The 15,547-nt window shown below is 40.2% G+C and overlaps 1 protein-coding gene across 3 annotated transcripts in view; it reads right to left on the bottom strand.

The window, feature by feature from the left end:
* tns1a (tensin 1a) overlaps nucleotides 1–15,547 on the bottom strand; it is an 82,949-nt gene that overhangs the window by 59,676 nt on the left and 7,726 nt on the right. For all 3 annotated transcript variants that reach the window (XM_032556570.1, XM_032556571.1, XM_032556572.1), the window contains exon 2: nucleotides 2,766–2,880. In XM_032556570.1, coding sequence (XP_032412461.1) covers nucleotides 2,766–2,880 — 115 coding nt within the window. The remainder of the gene's footprint in view (nucleotides 1–2,765; nucleotides 2,881–15,547) is intronic.

The following is a 15,547-nucleotide window of genomic DNA, read 5'->3' as shown; positions in this document are numbered from 1 at the left end:
TCCAGGCTTGATATTTATTTCTCGATTATTAATCAGCGCTTCCCTGAACACAGCGATGGTTGATTGACTAGCTGTACTTGGTGCTAACGTGGCTAACACGAGTAACAGTTTAGTCCAAAGCCTTTTCTGCTAAAATAAAATCTTTAGTGTATGTCAGATACAGACACATTGTATATTGATATGTTTAGCTAACGTAAGACTGTGTAGCAGACAGGCTTCAAGGTGTAGAAGTTGTATCAGTTCTGCCATTATGCTGTACTTAGCTAACGGGAAGCTAAGTGTGTTTGTGAGACGGCCACGCACGTTGTAGCCGCGCTACTATGTAGAATGGGCATCAGCCAATGAAAAGCGGCCCCTGTGGTAAGGTCCATTAACCCAGCAGTCTCGTTTTCTCTCCTCTCACTTTCCATCCGTGATGTGGAGCAGCAATAGACATTCATTCTGTGCCCACAATGCATTGCTGTAGAATTACAGTAAACTATTTAAAATGAGCTTTTCTGACAAAAACCCTATCATGGTCAAATAGGCAACATTAGCAACACAGTTAGCAATTACATCAACATCTATAGAACTGATAGCATGAGTGAAAGGGCGATACATGATACATGATGTAGTAACACATGTGTCAATGGCACATGATTGTGGCACATGATCATGGTTGTAGTTAACGCACTAGCATTAGCCAAACTAATGGTTATGATCAGTGCTTTATGGCTAGCATAGCTAACTTTTTGGCTATGCTAGCCTGTTTCTTAGCTCTGCTTTGCTCCTGCTGACCCTCAAACGACCTCACTGCATCCAGTCATCACAAGTCTCGCTTTTCCTGCCCCACTCCATCACACTGCCTACACTAAAAGCTGTTGGTGTTTTGAAGAGCAAATGTTATTGCCACAAGTTCAGCCAACAAAAGACCAAAATCAGTCAATTAACAACAAAATATCTGGACTTTGAATGTTACAACGTTTTTCTCGCTCTTCTTGTCATCTCGAACAGAAAAGCGATGAATACATCATGCAGGAGGTAAAATCTCCAAGCTACCTGCTACTTTCTGGATGTAGTTTCTGTTGGGTTTCAGCTCGTTTTCTCCTGCATTTTAGGGTGTATGATGATTAAAAAAAGAAGATGAAAGAGAACATAATTCTCTTGTGTCCTCATTTTCTTTTGCTCTTCCAGGTCTAACTCCTTATTTCCTCTCTTCTCCCCCTATTTTAGCTCCTTTGCCTGCCTCTGCCCCACACTCCACCCCTCACCCCCTTTTTCCCTCTCTTTTGCCTCTTATCTAGGCTAATGCAGCAGCAGCCATGCTAATTTTAAACACCAAATCCTCAGCCAAAGCCCTTCACAAGCCCCATCCTCTTTCTCTACACTCTTCATCTCAGCCTCAGTTAAAGCCGCTGTCTTTATGACGCCGTTGGAAAGTGAAGGAGAGATCGACTTCAGATGTGTGAAAGGCGATAAAGGGAGAAAATGAGGAAGGCAAATATTTCTCTTGGAGGGACAATGAAAAATTTGGGTAATCAAAGCATGTTGGTGACACTTGCATGCAGGAGTTGAGTCATATTTCTGCTTGTTCAGAAAAGCAATATTAGCTAAAACTGTGTTTAAATTTGACACATACAATGGCTTTCAAACAGTCAATGTGTCTGATGTAAAGATTAGGCCAAATGGATCATCAGAGAACCTATTGATCTAGGTTAGTCAAGATCAGCTGTTCTAGCTGGATGCTTACTGCCATCATCAGGACAATCCATATATCCATCTATCCATTCATCCATCCATCTGTCCATCCATCCTTCCAGGCTCAGACATCTTTCTGCTTGGTGTCTCTATCCAAGTATGCTAGGTGACTTTAAGGTGTTCCCAGGACAGAAGGAACTTAATCAGATACCTGAACCATTTCGGCTGACTGATTTTGATATTGACCCTTTGCAAGTATGTCACCTAATCACGTTGCAGCGCCATGACAGACATCAGAAGTGAGGGACGGGAGTGTTGAACGGAGTAACTGCAATTGTTTTCCCAAGTTGGTTTTGCCAGTGTAACCTTGATTTCTACTTGTTCAAGTTAAGCTAATTCATCTGTGGAAGTAGCTCACCAAGCTGGAGCTCATAGGCAGAAGTATTTACAAAAGTTGAACACAGCTAGGTTAGAAACCGACCCAAACCTTCTCCTTCCTGACGTGTTTGTTGATTTGATCAAATCACCAATTTTGCCTGAATTCACACCACATGATTTGTACCAGTATGTCATATACAGTGTTTCTTCTTAGACTGGAGGAGAAAGTGTACAAAAGTCTAGATGGCTAGCAGTTGTATGATAGTGGGGCATTTTCTCCACACTTACTGATAGTGGAACAAGTAACTTCTCCATAATGCAATATTTGATTGCATCTTACTAATCTTACTTACTAATGAAGTATATGAACGTTAGTCGTTGTTTTTTTGTGTAGGCAACCGCTAAAGACTAAAACTTACCAAAAGCCTCCTTTTTAATTCCAAATTCAAATCAATGTCACTGAAAGAACATGAAGTTCTCTGTGAAACATGGTGGTGGCAGCTTTGTGATTTGAGGTTATGTTTCTTCAGATGGATGTGAGGTTTTTGTCAACAAAGATGAAGGAATGACTTGTTTTGGCCCCAAACCCACCTGGGAGTCCTAAATCAAACAACACAGGCCTCTAAACAGTATCAAGACTTGTTGCCAAAAGATGATTTAGGTAAAATAATCACTTTTTTAAAAAAACAGACTGAATCCCAGACACTCACCTTTACAGATGAGACCCTCTTTAGTGATGGCCTGCTTGCATATATCACAACTCTTTGCCTTCTTGAACGGCTTCAGCTTGAAGGTGTGTGTGTGGACGCCCTCCAGCTCGTCGGGCTGCAGGAAAACGACAAAAAGGAAAATAGCAGAGTTCAGTCGACAGAACGGAACAAGATATTCACTGATAATTTCATGCATTTATTCACTGGACAGTATGGGCCTTTGATGTCACTGGATTCCAGTGAACCAGATCTCTACTGTCACTAACGTAGCGTTTGACAGAGAGGATTTACATGCGCACGTCCTGATTGATTTTAGGCTTTAAATGATGCATCTCAATGCATTTTCTCTGACGTGGAATGATACTACAGCAAACAACAATGATGATTCTTAGGATTTCCACGCATACACCAACGCTAATCTTTGGCTAACTGTCTCTTACGAAGCGATGACTCGCCTTAGAGTTATTCCAGTGTCTACTCGAACACGCTAGTTGTCATTGTCAACAAGTAAATTAGCACAATTTGAAAATGAAATAGATTCAGAATCAGTCTGAATACTCTATATCTACATGTTTATTGATAATCTACTGCTACTGATCAAACTTTAAAAGGATTTCATAACAAAGACAAAGAAACACATATTTGTGGAATTCTTTTTCATTAAAAAGGACAATTTTTGTTGTTTTAAGTACAATTGAATCTAATAAATCATTTTTAAAAAGTGAACGGGGAGTCATTTGCTCACATGCATCGGATTTTATTCATTGAATTGAACGATTGATTCAGGATGAGGACTTCATAGGGAGCTTTGTCGCAGAAATCATTGAAAAATACTCGGAAAAAAAGACGGAAACACGCTTTGCATCTTTATATTTCCAATAAGTCCTGGAGACAACAGCTTCAGAGGGAATCTGGCAATCAGAGACAATAGCGCTGACACAAACGGAGGTGGTGACTGCAGTTGTGGTGTGTTCGGTGTTTTTCTTTTTATCCATCACAGAGAATCCCTTTGAGACACTAAACAAGTCCATTCCATGACTTATCTCATTCACTATCAAAGAAGAACTGCTGTAAAGTGGAGTTTTTCCTGCCAAACAGCTGCATGTTAATCTGCTCTGATTCGATTTGTTCAAAGTGTTTCATTCCTCGACAAAAAAAAAATCAGAGCACATTCAACCCGTTTAGATCTCCTTCTCTCTTCTCTTGTGTCTGAGCGGCCGTCTTCTGACTCATAGTAACGATGCCGTTTCCTGTGTGTATTTGTGCAGCTGTGCCGCTCTGGGCTCTAGGAGCCAGCATCTTGTTCCAGCTGTCACCTTGACAGGTTAAATGAAGGAAGGATTCCCTCCATGGCCGAGCCAAACTGATTCAGCGAGTCACCGCTGACGGGGAGAAAAGCTGGGATATGTAACATGTGGCCAGTCAGCGATGACTCTAGTTTCTCTTTCAGCAGCTTCCACGATTTAGCGTTAGCGCTCAGCTGAGTGAAAAACTGATTCCTCCTTCACTGAAACAAACTAATGCTAAAAATAAATGACTAAAGCTACATATTATAATAAACGCCGTAACTTTACAGGAAACACTGACGAGCGTTTTGGAAACATGAAGAAGCGATACTTGTACTTCCTCCAAGTGTCAAACGGCCTCAAACAACAACAAGCTAACCATTACAAGGTTCATTAAATATTAATGCTGAATGGATACTGAAGGTCTATAGATATCGCTTCTAGGATTTCTGACCCACAGTTGGTCTGTCTAAATGAGATTTCTAAAATTCTGACTTTAAACTCCGAATTCTGGGGTAGTCCATTTCATTTTAAATCAAGTTAATTGAAAACTTTCCTTTGTTTATTTCGCTTTTTGCCCAAGTTACACATTCATAAAGATGAAGGTAGAGTTTCAATCTTCAGTACTATTAGCACTTTGCCTTTGAAAACACTCCCAGTAAATACTCTATTCTGTTTCCAGCTTAAATTCACCCATTGCTACAGTATGTACCATTATTCTTCATCCACACCATCTTTACCGTTGAGAAAACTGCTGAAACCCTTCAGCTTGCGTACTTCTTGATAAAAGTTATTTATGCGCCATCATATTTGAGCTCATTTTCCTTTTAGCCTTTCATGTTTTTCCCCCCCTCTATGTCCCACATCTAATTTGGCTCAGAACTTTTTTTTCTTCTTCTTCTTTTTTCAAAATTCTGCTTCTCATCGTTTTACTTGCTTATCTGCCCACATCTTAATGGGTTTTGTCACACTGTGACACTCTCGCCAAAGCTCCGGAGAGAAATCCTGACTTTGGCTACACTGAGCTGGACAGAGCATGTTAAAGAAAACAGCATGCTAGCAGAAATTTGTCTTTAATTATTGGCGATTTTTGAGTTGTTTTAGAACACTCAGAGCTGATTGATGTCTCTTGTGAAAACTGAAGGACTTAAACTAGCAAGTAAACAAAACGTGCAGGAAGAAAGGATAAGGTTAGGGTCTTTTTGACAAAAATTTAGGTGAAGGTAAAGTTTTTCTTTCATCTTTGGAATTCCTCAGGGCAACCATTTACGGTCCTCTGTTATTCGTGCCACACATATTGTCTTAAATCAATATCTCCCCAAAAACATTTTGATAGGGGTGGCTAAACAACGCCAGTAAAGATTTTAGGGATTGCAAAACGAATAAAAATAAATAAAAAATGTTTTTGACTGATTGATGAAGATGACTCCATGTTTAGTCCACTTTGATCGAACTGTAGTCAGTCTGTCTAGAAAGTCTGGTTTGTTTGGGGAGGTGTGAATGTGTAGAATGTGTTCATAAAAATATGAACTCTGGTTCCCTCTAAAAGACCTCGGTGTCGGTTCAGTTGAAGTGAACTCTGATTTGTTTCGAATGCATAAGGATGCTGCTACAAAAGCAGGAAGTGGATACAACGCATGACATTCTGGGTAAATACAACCAAAATTAACACATAAGTCCAGTACTTTTACCAAAGATAAAAGAGAAATCCTCTAAAATCTGACACTGCTTCTTTTTCTTTTTTGGTTTTTAAATGGCAGCTTGCATCCATCAGTGTTACACTACTGCCATCTCTTGGATTTTACTACTCATCATTTTCTGCCCTTACATTCTCTTCATGAACCCAGCATTTTTCAAAAAACTAAATATTTTTCCTTTCCCTTCATTTGTATTCATCTGAGGAGCAACATTATCTGATGCCACTCCATTTTTGTTCACATTTTGTGAATAAAGAAGTTCCACTGGTCTTCCTCAGAGGTTTTCGTGTCTTTCCCTTCAATAGTTCTTGGTGCAGCGCCACCACAGGGGTGGAGGTGAACAGGTTTGTGAAAGTGAACCGCAGCAGCTGAAAATGGAACAAATGTTTAATCAAACAGGGTGTTTTCACATCTGGTAGTCGGATTCTAAGTGTCTGGATTTTTAAAAAACCAAACATTTTTAGCCAAGAGAAAGAACTTCTTTCATCAGTCCTGACACTGGACTCTTGCAAACGAATTATGAAGAAAAATGTTGGAGTAACACCTTTAACAATCCTTCATTGCTTTTGCTTTAAATCTCTACAACTGACACGTAAACCAACCAAACAATCTCACTTTAAAGTCTGTAATTCTTCATCTAATTCTGAGAACTTCATTTAACAAATCTGGGTGCCTCACAACAGAAACTCCATTTTTCGTCTTGTATTTTACAGAAGTTTAAAAAGTTTCTTTCTTCATGCTTTATTGTTTATTCATATCCTTCCAATTAGTCGATATTGTTAAAAATTTATAATAAATATAAAAGTGCTTTTACCAACTCGTCCAGGCAAAGGGTTTTTACAGTGCAGGGCCGGTCCGGGTTCATAAATAGAACTCAAAGCACCTCGGTGCCACTCCACAGCCCCGATGTTAAAGATGACCTGGCAGAAAGCCACTAGAAAGCTGAACCAATCACACGCGGCCAGCTGTGTCACAGCCAGGTGCCATGGTTACCTGACTGCTGTGGCAACCGGGGTCAACGCGCCCTGTCGCACCACGATGGATGAGGCGCGACGGGAAGAACGGGAGAACAAAAACATCCAGAAGTTTGCAGACACACACAGGCAAAAAAGTATTGAGAAAACGGGGACACAAACATTAGCTGTGTGTGAGCAAAGCTACATCTGGAATTTACTGTCACTGTTTAAACAAGAGTTAATTAGATAGATTTCAGTAAAAAAAAACAAAAAAAAACAAGAGCAAAACAATAGAAGTGAGTTGTGTTGGGGGAAGGGGTTAAACTTTTCTTTTGTCTAAAGGTAAATATGCTATGTAGCTTTATGATCTTAAATTTAGCTACAAACAAAAGCAAACTACAACCCTTTTCCTGTAATTACCAGTAATAATCTTGCTGCAAAAGTCACTTCACGTCGCCAAATTTAACTGGAAACCCATGCGCTCCTCCCCTGCAGGCTGCAGGAGATTCCCAGGAGGAACAATGTACAGGAGAGTCATGCTGAGTGGCAAGGAAGTCAAAGCAGAAATGGATGTAGATGACGGGGGGAAAAAAAGATGGTTTAAAGGAAAAGAAGGAGAGGAAGAAGGAACAAGAAGAGAGTATGGTCGTGTACGTGTGTGCACGTACAGAGGAGACCCAGTAAATCAAGGCTCGCTCCTCTCCTGCAGTTGCACTTAGCTAATGAAAAGCATCGCTACGCTAGTTCGACCGCGACCCCACTTAGAGCCGAAGAGACGGGAGGGAGGAAGTCTCAAAGGCGAGCTTCTGTCCCTCTGCCCGGACACGGACTGATATGAACCCTGTAAAAAGCCTTTCTCCTTATTTCTGTCTGACATTATATCCGTTTAGTCGTTTTTCCCCCAATCTATTTTCTGTTCATTTTGAGCTGAACCAAACTCCATCCTCAGATAAAGCACGCTGTCATTGAAGGAAGGTGTAAACATGACAGTAAATCATCGTGATCCAGAGGAGCACCACTTTGAGGTACTCCGTCCCTGATGCCCAACAATAATGTACACAAGCTAACCCACATCCATTTTCATTCCCATATTTAAAGCCGGCAAACTTTTTCTATTCCAAGACTTCCACATATGGTTTTGTTTATTGCCCAGTAAGAGGGAAGTCTTTCTGCATGAATTGGGAGAATGGGTCTTTAGCACACAATGCGGGACATGTTGAAGTAAAGATGTGTTGTATCGTCTTGCATTATGAGGTCATTTGACACAAACCATGCAGCCCTTCAAACGCTCAGGCAGGATTCTCAAACAGAGCGCTGTAAAGCAAGCACATTTCGGAATAAAATACAACACTGAAGTGATACTCAACTCTAGAAAATGTTAAAAAAAAACAAAACCCTGCTGATAATTTCAGTCACTTGAGTTGCTGTTAGCGTATGGTTGAGTCGTGCAGAGCAGCGTTTCCCAACCCTGGTCCTCAAGGCACACTGACCTGCATGTTTAAGGTATTTCCTTGCTTCAGTCCAGCTTATTTCAATTGACGACTGATTAACAGGCGTTTGTTGAACTGCAATCAGTTGAATCAAGCACATTAAAGCAGGGAAACCTCTAAAACATGTAGGACAGTGTGCCTTGAGGACCAGGGTTGGGATGATCATGATGGCATGAGGGACACGACACCGAAAGAGAGGAGTCCGGACCCCGCCCGACCCGCCGGTCACCCCTCTTACTGGATGAAACCGCAGTGCAACACCTGCTTTCAATTTGGAGCGAATTGAAATTCTGTTGGGAACAATGCTGGCCTTTGTGAGACTTGCGAGCTGCAGAAAACAAGAATAGCCAAGGAGAGATACTAGAAGGAGAGAGTGAAGAAACCAGATTTCATAAAAGGTAGCCTACCCGAGTAAATATGTAAAACAATTCTTTACATAAATATATATCAACATGTCATTGCTGTTGCTCAATTTCATCTTCAGAAATCATTGTTCTCCATTCTGTTGCATGTAAAAGCATTCCAATCATTTATACATTCATTTTCAAATTGACATCTAAGGCATACAGTATTTCCCTCTAACTGGACAGCAGTTTTTCTCCTCCTCCAAACGGGAAAGATGAGAGAACATGACATTCAAGTCTAATCTGGGAAATGGAGACAACAAAACTTCACCACGGTTCTAAAAAGTTAAGACTGCGAAAAAATGGACTAATTAAAGTTCCATTTTAATGAGATGGGAGTGTGAGTCCCTTCCCTGCTTGTTTCTGTGCCTTAAGTTGGCCGTTGAATGGAAACCAAAGTGGAACGAAACGTGTGCAGTTTCCTAAGAGCTTCTGAGACTTTAACTGGAAAGATAGCACTTCTGGCAGGTCAAGCATTCAAGAAAGGAAAACAAATTATACGTGAAGAGGCACATTCAAGACTGAAAGACTTTGGACCAGTTACTGATTAATCCAGGAAGATTAGACAGCAATTAGACGTGTGATCAGGAAATTGGACAGCTGAGTAAGAAGTAGTGGAACATGGAGGAAAAGCTCATCAGAAGCTACTAGAAAGTAGATTTCTACTGAAACAGAGCCACAAATTAAAGATCCAGCTTTAAAATAAAAAACACCACTAAGGAACAATTCAAAAGAATCCTTACTCGTTTTCAACAAGAACATAAAGACAGAAGGAAAGCTTAATTATTCTGGTTACAAACCCTTAGGAGACCTTCTTTATTGTGATTATGACACATTTATGATGGGTAAAAGAATTACCCATCATCATAACTAGCAAGTATCATAACATCATAACATAAGAAGGTAAGCTGGCCTTGAAACCTGATAACTTTCTGAGCCACAGGAACAACTTTCATTAAGCGACAGCTGCCAATCTTAACCCAATCATATTTGCAGAATTATTCTAAATGGACGGCCCATTTAAGGGCGTCTCCTTCAAGCTAAAGCCCAAACTTTGACAAAGTCACTCCAGACATCTGCTCTTTGCTTCCAAAGGTACTTGGCATCATTGTTCTGCCACATAACCCAAGTGTGTTTGGCATTAAAGTCAAACTGGTGGCCGGACATTCTCTTTCTAGCAGGACTTACTGCACGAGAGCTAAATTCATGGTTCCCTTCATCACAGCTAATCCTCCAAATACTGAGGAGTCATATATCACGTATGCTGATGGCAGCGAAGCACTACCATCAGCATACCTTTGGGATGAGTTGTCATTGATTTTGGGAGATACTGTTCCATGTTTCTGTATTTTGGATATCGGCTTTCATGGTTCACAAAAGTCCCAAACCCGTTCCATGATGATGAATGTCGATGGCGTTGTTCCTGTTCTCCACAAAACAAAGTCACACCCAAATCTTTAGCCTACTTCCTTTATTTATGGGATTTTGTTAGTGCCCCCAAGTGGTCAAATAATTAATAGATGAATTAATCAGAAAATAGGTTAGGATGCCCTCAGTTGGAACCACTTCAAGCATTCAGTTTTGCAAAGGTGGGTGAATGTCCATCAGTGCAGACAGAGCGTGTGCACAGCAGAGCATGAGATAAAGTAATCTCAATGGGTCCAAACTTGTGACGTTAAGTAGCACTCGCATTGATTCTAGACGGACAGACAATTCATGATTTAAAGGGAGTAATTACTTTTTCACACTGAGCCAAATTGCTCTGGAAAGCTTTTTTTACTCAGCTGAGTGTCATTTTACATGAAAGCGCTTACCTTTGAGTATGAAAGCCTGACTGCAGCCTGTTTGTGCATGTGTGCAATGCGATCGATATCAGGTTTAGACAGAGAGAGCCAAGGATCAATGTGCTGTGATCATCAAGTCTGGCCTGCTTATGATCATTGCTCTGCAGCTAATGAACCTGGACTTGCATGCTGGCTAATGAGCTCTGCTGTTTCTGACTCTTGTTTCAGGGAAAAAGAAAGAAACTTTTAAAACGAACACAAAGATGTAGTGTTTGAATTATTCATTAAGAAGTGCTACAGCTGATGTTCTAACACACACTGCAGCTTTTTACATTGTTTGATCTTGGGAAGCGGGTACTTCTAACTTTTTGAATGTCTTCGATGAGATTTAGGGATACATGGGTCACATTCAGTTGAAGGCAGATATTTGTAATTATTGCATGTCAAAAAAAATAACATTTTCACTGTCTGAAATAAAAATGAGTGCTTTAATGCAACATCTCAAACACGTTTCTTTGTGTGTGATCTAAAGGAGTGAAAAGCAAACATCCGATTTCCAGAAGCCTCATCTGTTCAAAAATATTACAAGCTAGTTGAAAATAGGGGAGCACTGATTGCAGTTTTCTGCCGATTCCGACTTTAGCTGATACCCTTTTTTTTTTGTCTGAAATGCTGCTAAGTATAGCAAGAAAGTTTACAACAGTGAATTATTCTTATACAGTGAACTACAGCAACTAATGTTGCAAACGTGCAGACATGACCTGGTGAGCCGGTCTACCACTTAAACCTCTCTCACAGGAGAGCAGACAAAGACAGTGGTTGAGTTTTAGACCTTTGCTGAAAAGTAGATCAGATCAGGGGGAAAAATCAGCTTCACATGCAAGTATAGGCCAATCACCAATCTCCCAAAATTAAGGAAATCTGCGCCAATAAATCGACTAAAACAATGAGTATTATCCTGAACAGGTTTTACAAATCAAGTTGTTGATGCACTACTGATCCCTATCTGAGACAGTAAAGGAATTACCTTGTTCTATCTGAAGTGTAGTATAGTTTAAGGTTGTGAAAAATTAACCCTTTCTGATTTCTTCAGTTTTTGCTTTTTGTCACAATTAATCCTTTTAACTCAAAACAACTTTGTTATCAGCAAATTACCTTTTCGAGTCTGTAGTGAACAATCTATTACTAAATTACTTAGTGATTATTTTAAAGACTGATTCATCACTATTAATCAGGTTAATCGCTCTAGCCCAATGACAGTTCATGAAATATTTTCCTGTGGGAATGTGCATTTAGCTTGGAATTTTGAAGTGTTGGAGCATAAACATAGATCTGTTAGGTTTCATGAACTCAACTTGCTGCTCATTTTCTAGAATGATAAACTCGTCCAGCGATGTCGCACAGTTCCACGAGTACTACTCAAAACATGCAGGCAATACAGTTGTTTTGGTAAGAAAAGTGCTGAAAATACAGATCAGAACTGTGCTTCAGTCTTGATCTACTAGCTGTGTATTTCCTGTGACCATCCCCATGTTAAAGCTTCACAATTTTTGACATTTAAGACTTCTAAAGGGAGAGAGAAACCATCTCATCTGGCAACTACTGAGGTATGTGGGCTGAAATTCAAACTGCAGTATGAGAAATGGGGGCAGAGCATCTCACAGTGCCCAGGGGAAGGGTGCTAAAGCTGGGTTGAGGGCTAGCTGATGGTGGCCTGGGGATCTGGAGGGAGGTGTTCAGTCACAATGGATATAAATCACCTGGTCATGAATACACAGAGCATTGTTTAGCCAGAGTGACAGCAAAAAGCCTCTGAGGAAAGTCTTCACTCCATGTTGGCCATGCATTCATGCACAGTTACACAGATAAAAAAAAAAAAAAAAAACCTGGAGCAAGGAAGAAGCTCTAGTGAAACTGGAACCAAGACAGGACATGACGTCCCATTGGACGTCATGACCAGAACTGGGTCTGAGTACAATTCTGTCACTGTGAGCATCAAAAAGCCAACATTCAGCTGTCAACTTCATAACATCATTAGAATGAGCAACAGAAACTGTGCAAACGAACACTATAAGCTGAACCAATGTGTGACTGGCTTGGTAAAAACTAGCTCCTCGTTCAACGTTGTAAACAACCATCAGCCACTGAAAAGACTTTTGCTGAATCCCGTGAAGAGTGGGCCACAATGTCATTGCAAGCAATAAAATGTCGTAAGTATTCTTCTTGTTCGACTGACTATTCTTAAGCTTGGCCAAAAGCGGACTTAATGGTTTTGTTCACTTCCTCCGCTGCCATTGCCAAACTACAACCACAGGCAGATCACAGTTCTAAAACAGTCACTGTTCACAACTCTTCCTACAGTTCACTGATTGGTTCGGTTGAAATTGATCCTTAGAAATCCAGTGGGAGAAATCCCAGATGGCGCACTGAAGAGAGATGAGAATCAAGCGCAACTACATAAGAACGCAATGGCCAAGATAACGTGTCACCAGAAATTTGGAAAAAGACAAATTGATCAATCGGTCAAATGTGATTACCTCTTAGGCTATCAAGAATAAGAGTTACTGTTTATGGTGTTCATAAGCAGAATCTGAAATTGAAGTCATGGAGGGTCTCTTCAGGTTCTCACCTTTGTTTTTTGTGGATAATGTGGTTCTGTTGTCCTTTTCAAGCCATGACGTTCAACATTCATTGGAGATGTTGGTGACTGGATGTAAAGCAGGCAAGATGATAGTCAGTCGAGGTGGTTGTGTCTCTGAAGTTTTCTGATGAAAACCTCCATCAGAAAACATCAGAAAACCTCCAAGCTTTGCCTTTTAACTTTAAAAGAAATTATTAACGCGGTTTCTGTGGTATTTTTATGGAACTCTTACACCCACGGCCACACAAGGAGGATCCATAGTAAATTTATCACTCAATAATCTCTTCACTCAACACAAGCTGATTACAAGGCAGGGCTAGCATGATTACAAGAGGAAAATGGAATTTCTAGAACACATACACTCACGTGCATAAACTCAAACAGAGGTGTCACACGCAGAGGCCTGGCAGGCAGTAACCGTCCGATCAAAGGCTGATTGATTTTCAGAGCTCTCTGGGGATTCTGGTCGGTCAATAAGGGACTCTGTTAGACAACTCAGGACATGATGGATCTGCCATACGTCTTGCCTGACAGCATTGCAGCTGCCGTGAACTTGACTAGAGCAGAGAAAAGAAATATTTATTTGAGCTGCCTTGAAATTGTGAGGCTTGAGTTAAATGAAGGTGAAAAGAATTGAGGAATGTAAAAGCAGTGATTACTGTCCATTCAGGGAAAAGCTCATATAATGGGGATTTGAAAGTCTGTTTAATTTGGTTATCCAAGAAAATGTTTCAAATATTAAAGTATCCTTGCATTCATTGTCCGTACCCAACTATCCATGCCAGGTAACTGGAGGCAAATATCTAACTCCATGGAGCCACCTGGAGAGTCCCAGGACTGGGATTTGAACCCAGGACCTTCTTGTTGGAAGCCAACAGTGGTAGCAACTGTTCCACCATGGAGCTCAGTAAAGATTGTAATAACATGCTGGAATTAGGGCCCTGTATGCCAGTTATCTAAAGTTAAACTGATTGAACTCCCTAGATTTGGTGCTTGTTTGGGACCCTTGCAAAACATCTCTGATCTTAAACCAGGATATTTCAAAATAGAAAATCCTATTCCTTAACATTTCTGTCTATAGTTGTAATAGTTGTAATTGTTCAGCTGTGGGTATCCAAGCATTTACTCAGCTTTTTTTTCTGTTTGCACAGCTCTACACAAGTGTTTTCTCAATGTGGTTGACTATGTAGTTGTATTAAATGCTCAAGCTGGTGTTTTCATATTCCTTAATTTGTGCTTATGGCAGGTCTATTTTGCTTACTTATTGTGCAGCTTTTTAATAATGACCCCTGTCAACTGATAAACCCATCATATATGTACACTAATATTTATGTATTACTTAGAGACATATTTTTGTTAGCATGTAAGTACTGATGTGCTAAAGCAGATATTGGTAATGAAGTAATGGAGTGAAAATTCAGCGGTCGACTTTATTTATTATTTTGCTATCAAGTATCCCCTGTTGTTAAGTTAGTGATGATTTTAAAATAATGTTGCATAGAGGTAGCTGGGTGAATGTGGTATTTAGAGAAATGGCAGGAGGGTTAGCTTGCTAACAATTAGCATGATTGGCTAGCAGAAACTGCAGCGGATTTTGGTCTGTTTTAAAAGAACCAGTGCAGAATCCATTCTTTTATGTACCCTTTGACAAATTTGACAAATGAATAAAAAATTCCAGAAAGAAATTTGGAAAATGGAGATTTCGATATATAGGACACAATAAAGCGATTAAGGACAGTTTCTTCTCAAAGTTATGACATTACTTCATAAGTTTAACAAATTTCAAAGCAAATTTCAAAGCAAATTGTTGAGTAAGTTTTTTTTTCATTCCCAAGATTCTTTTGCACATGTCGAGTAAGTTTTGTTAAGCTGCTTTGCATTTTATACAACAGTAATGAGCTCACAGATGTATTTAACCAGCGCTGTAGGAACTAGCTGGCATTTGTAGCCTCTTCTGTCAAATCTAATATTCTCTCTCAGTGTGTGGGGCGGATAAATTATTAATAGCATGTATTTGAGGAGCTTTCTGAGAAGCAGCTTCTCACACGTCACTCAGCCTCTCCACTCTTCTTCCTCTCTGTTGATGATGTCACACCTCCTAACATCATCCCTTTCCTGCTCAGCGTTCAACTCCTTTCTGTTGTCGGTGTAAAGGCTCTTGATGCGCTATTGAAGGCTTCCATCTGGACGACTCAACGCTCTGCTTTGCATGGGAGTGTTTTCCTTCCACCCGGCCTCTTGCCACTTGCATCTAAATAGATCTGTGCTCCACTGCAAGCTGGAGAAAAGTAGGACAGATGCCTCATGTACATGTGTGGCTCCCACCATTGCATACTGTGTGTGGACATTCTGCAATCTAAAGAAACCATGAATTCAATTCTAAAGCTACTGGCAGACACTTAAGGTAAAAAGATGACGCAAAGCCTTGACCTTGTAAAATGCAATCAAAAACTATCTAAAAAGACAGACAGGAGTTAAAGGTCTTTTGCCCAAGTTGATGTGTATCACAAATTTCAAGGGGTTG

This window comes from Xiphophorus hellerii, chromosome 24, assembly GCF_003331165.1.
Source record: "Xiphophorus hellerii strain 12219 chromosome 24, Xiphophorus_hellerii-4.1, whole genome shotgun sequence".
NCBI lineage: Eukaryota > Metazoa > Chordata > Actinopteri > Cyprinodontiformes > Poeciliidae > Xiphophorus > Xiphophorus hellerii.
Note: the sequence above shows the minus strand (reverse complement) of the source record. Positions and strands in the feature narration are given on the sequence as shown.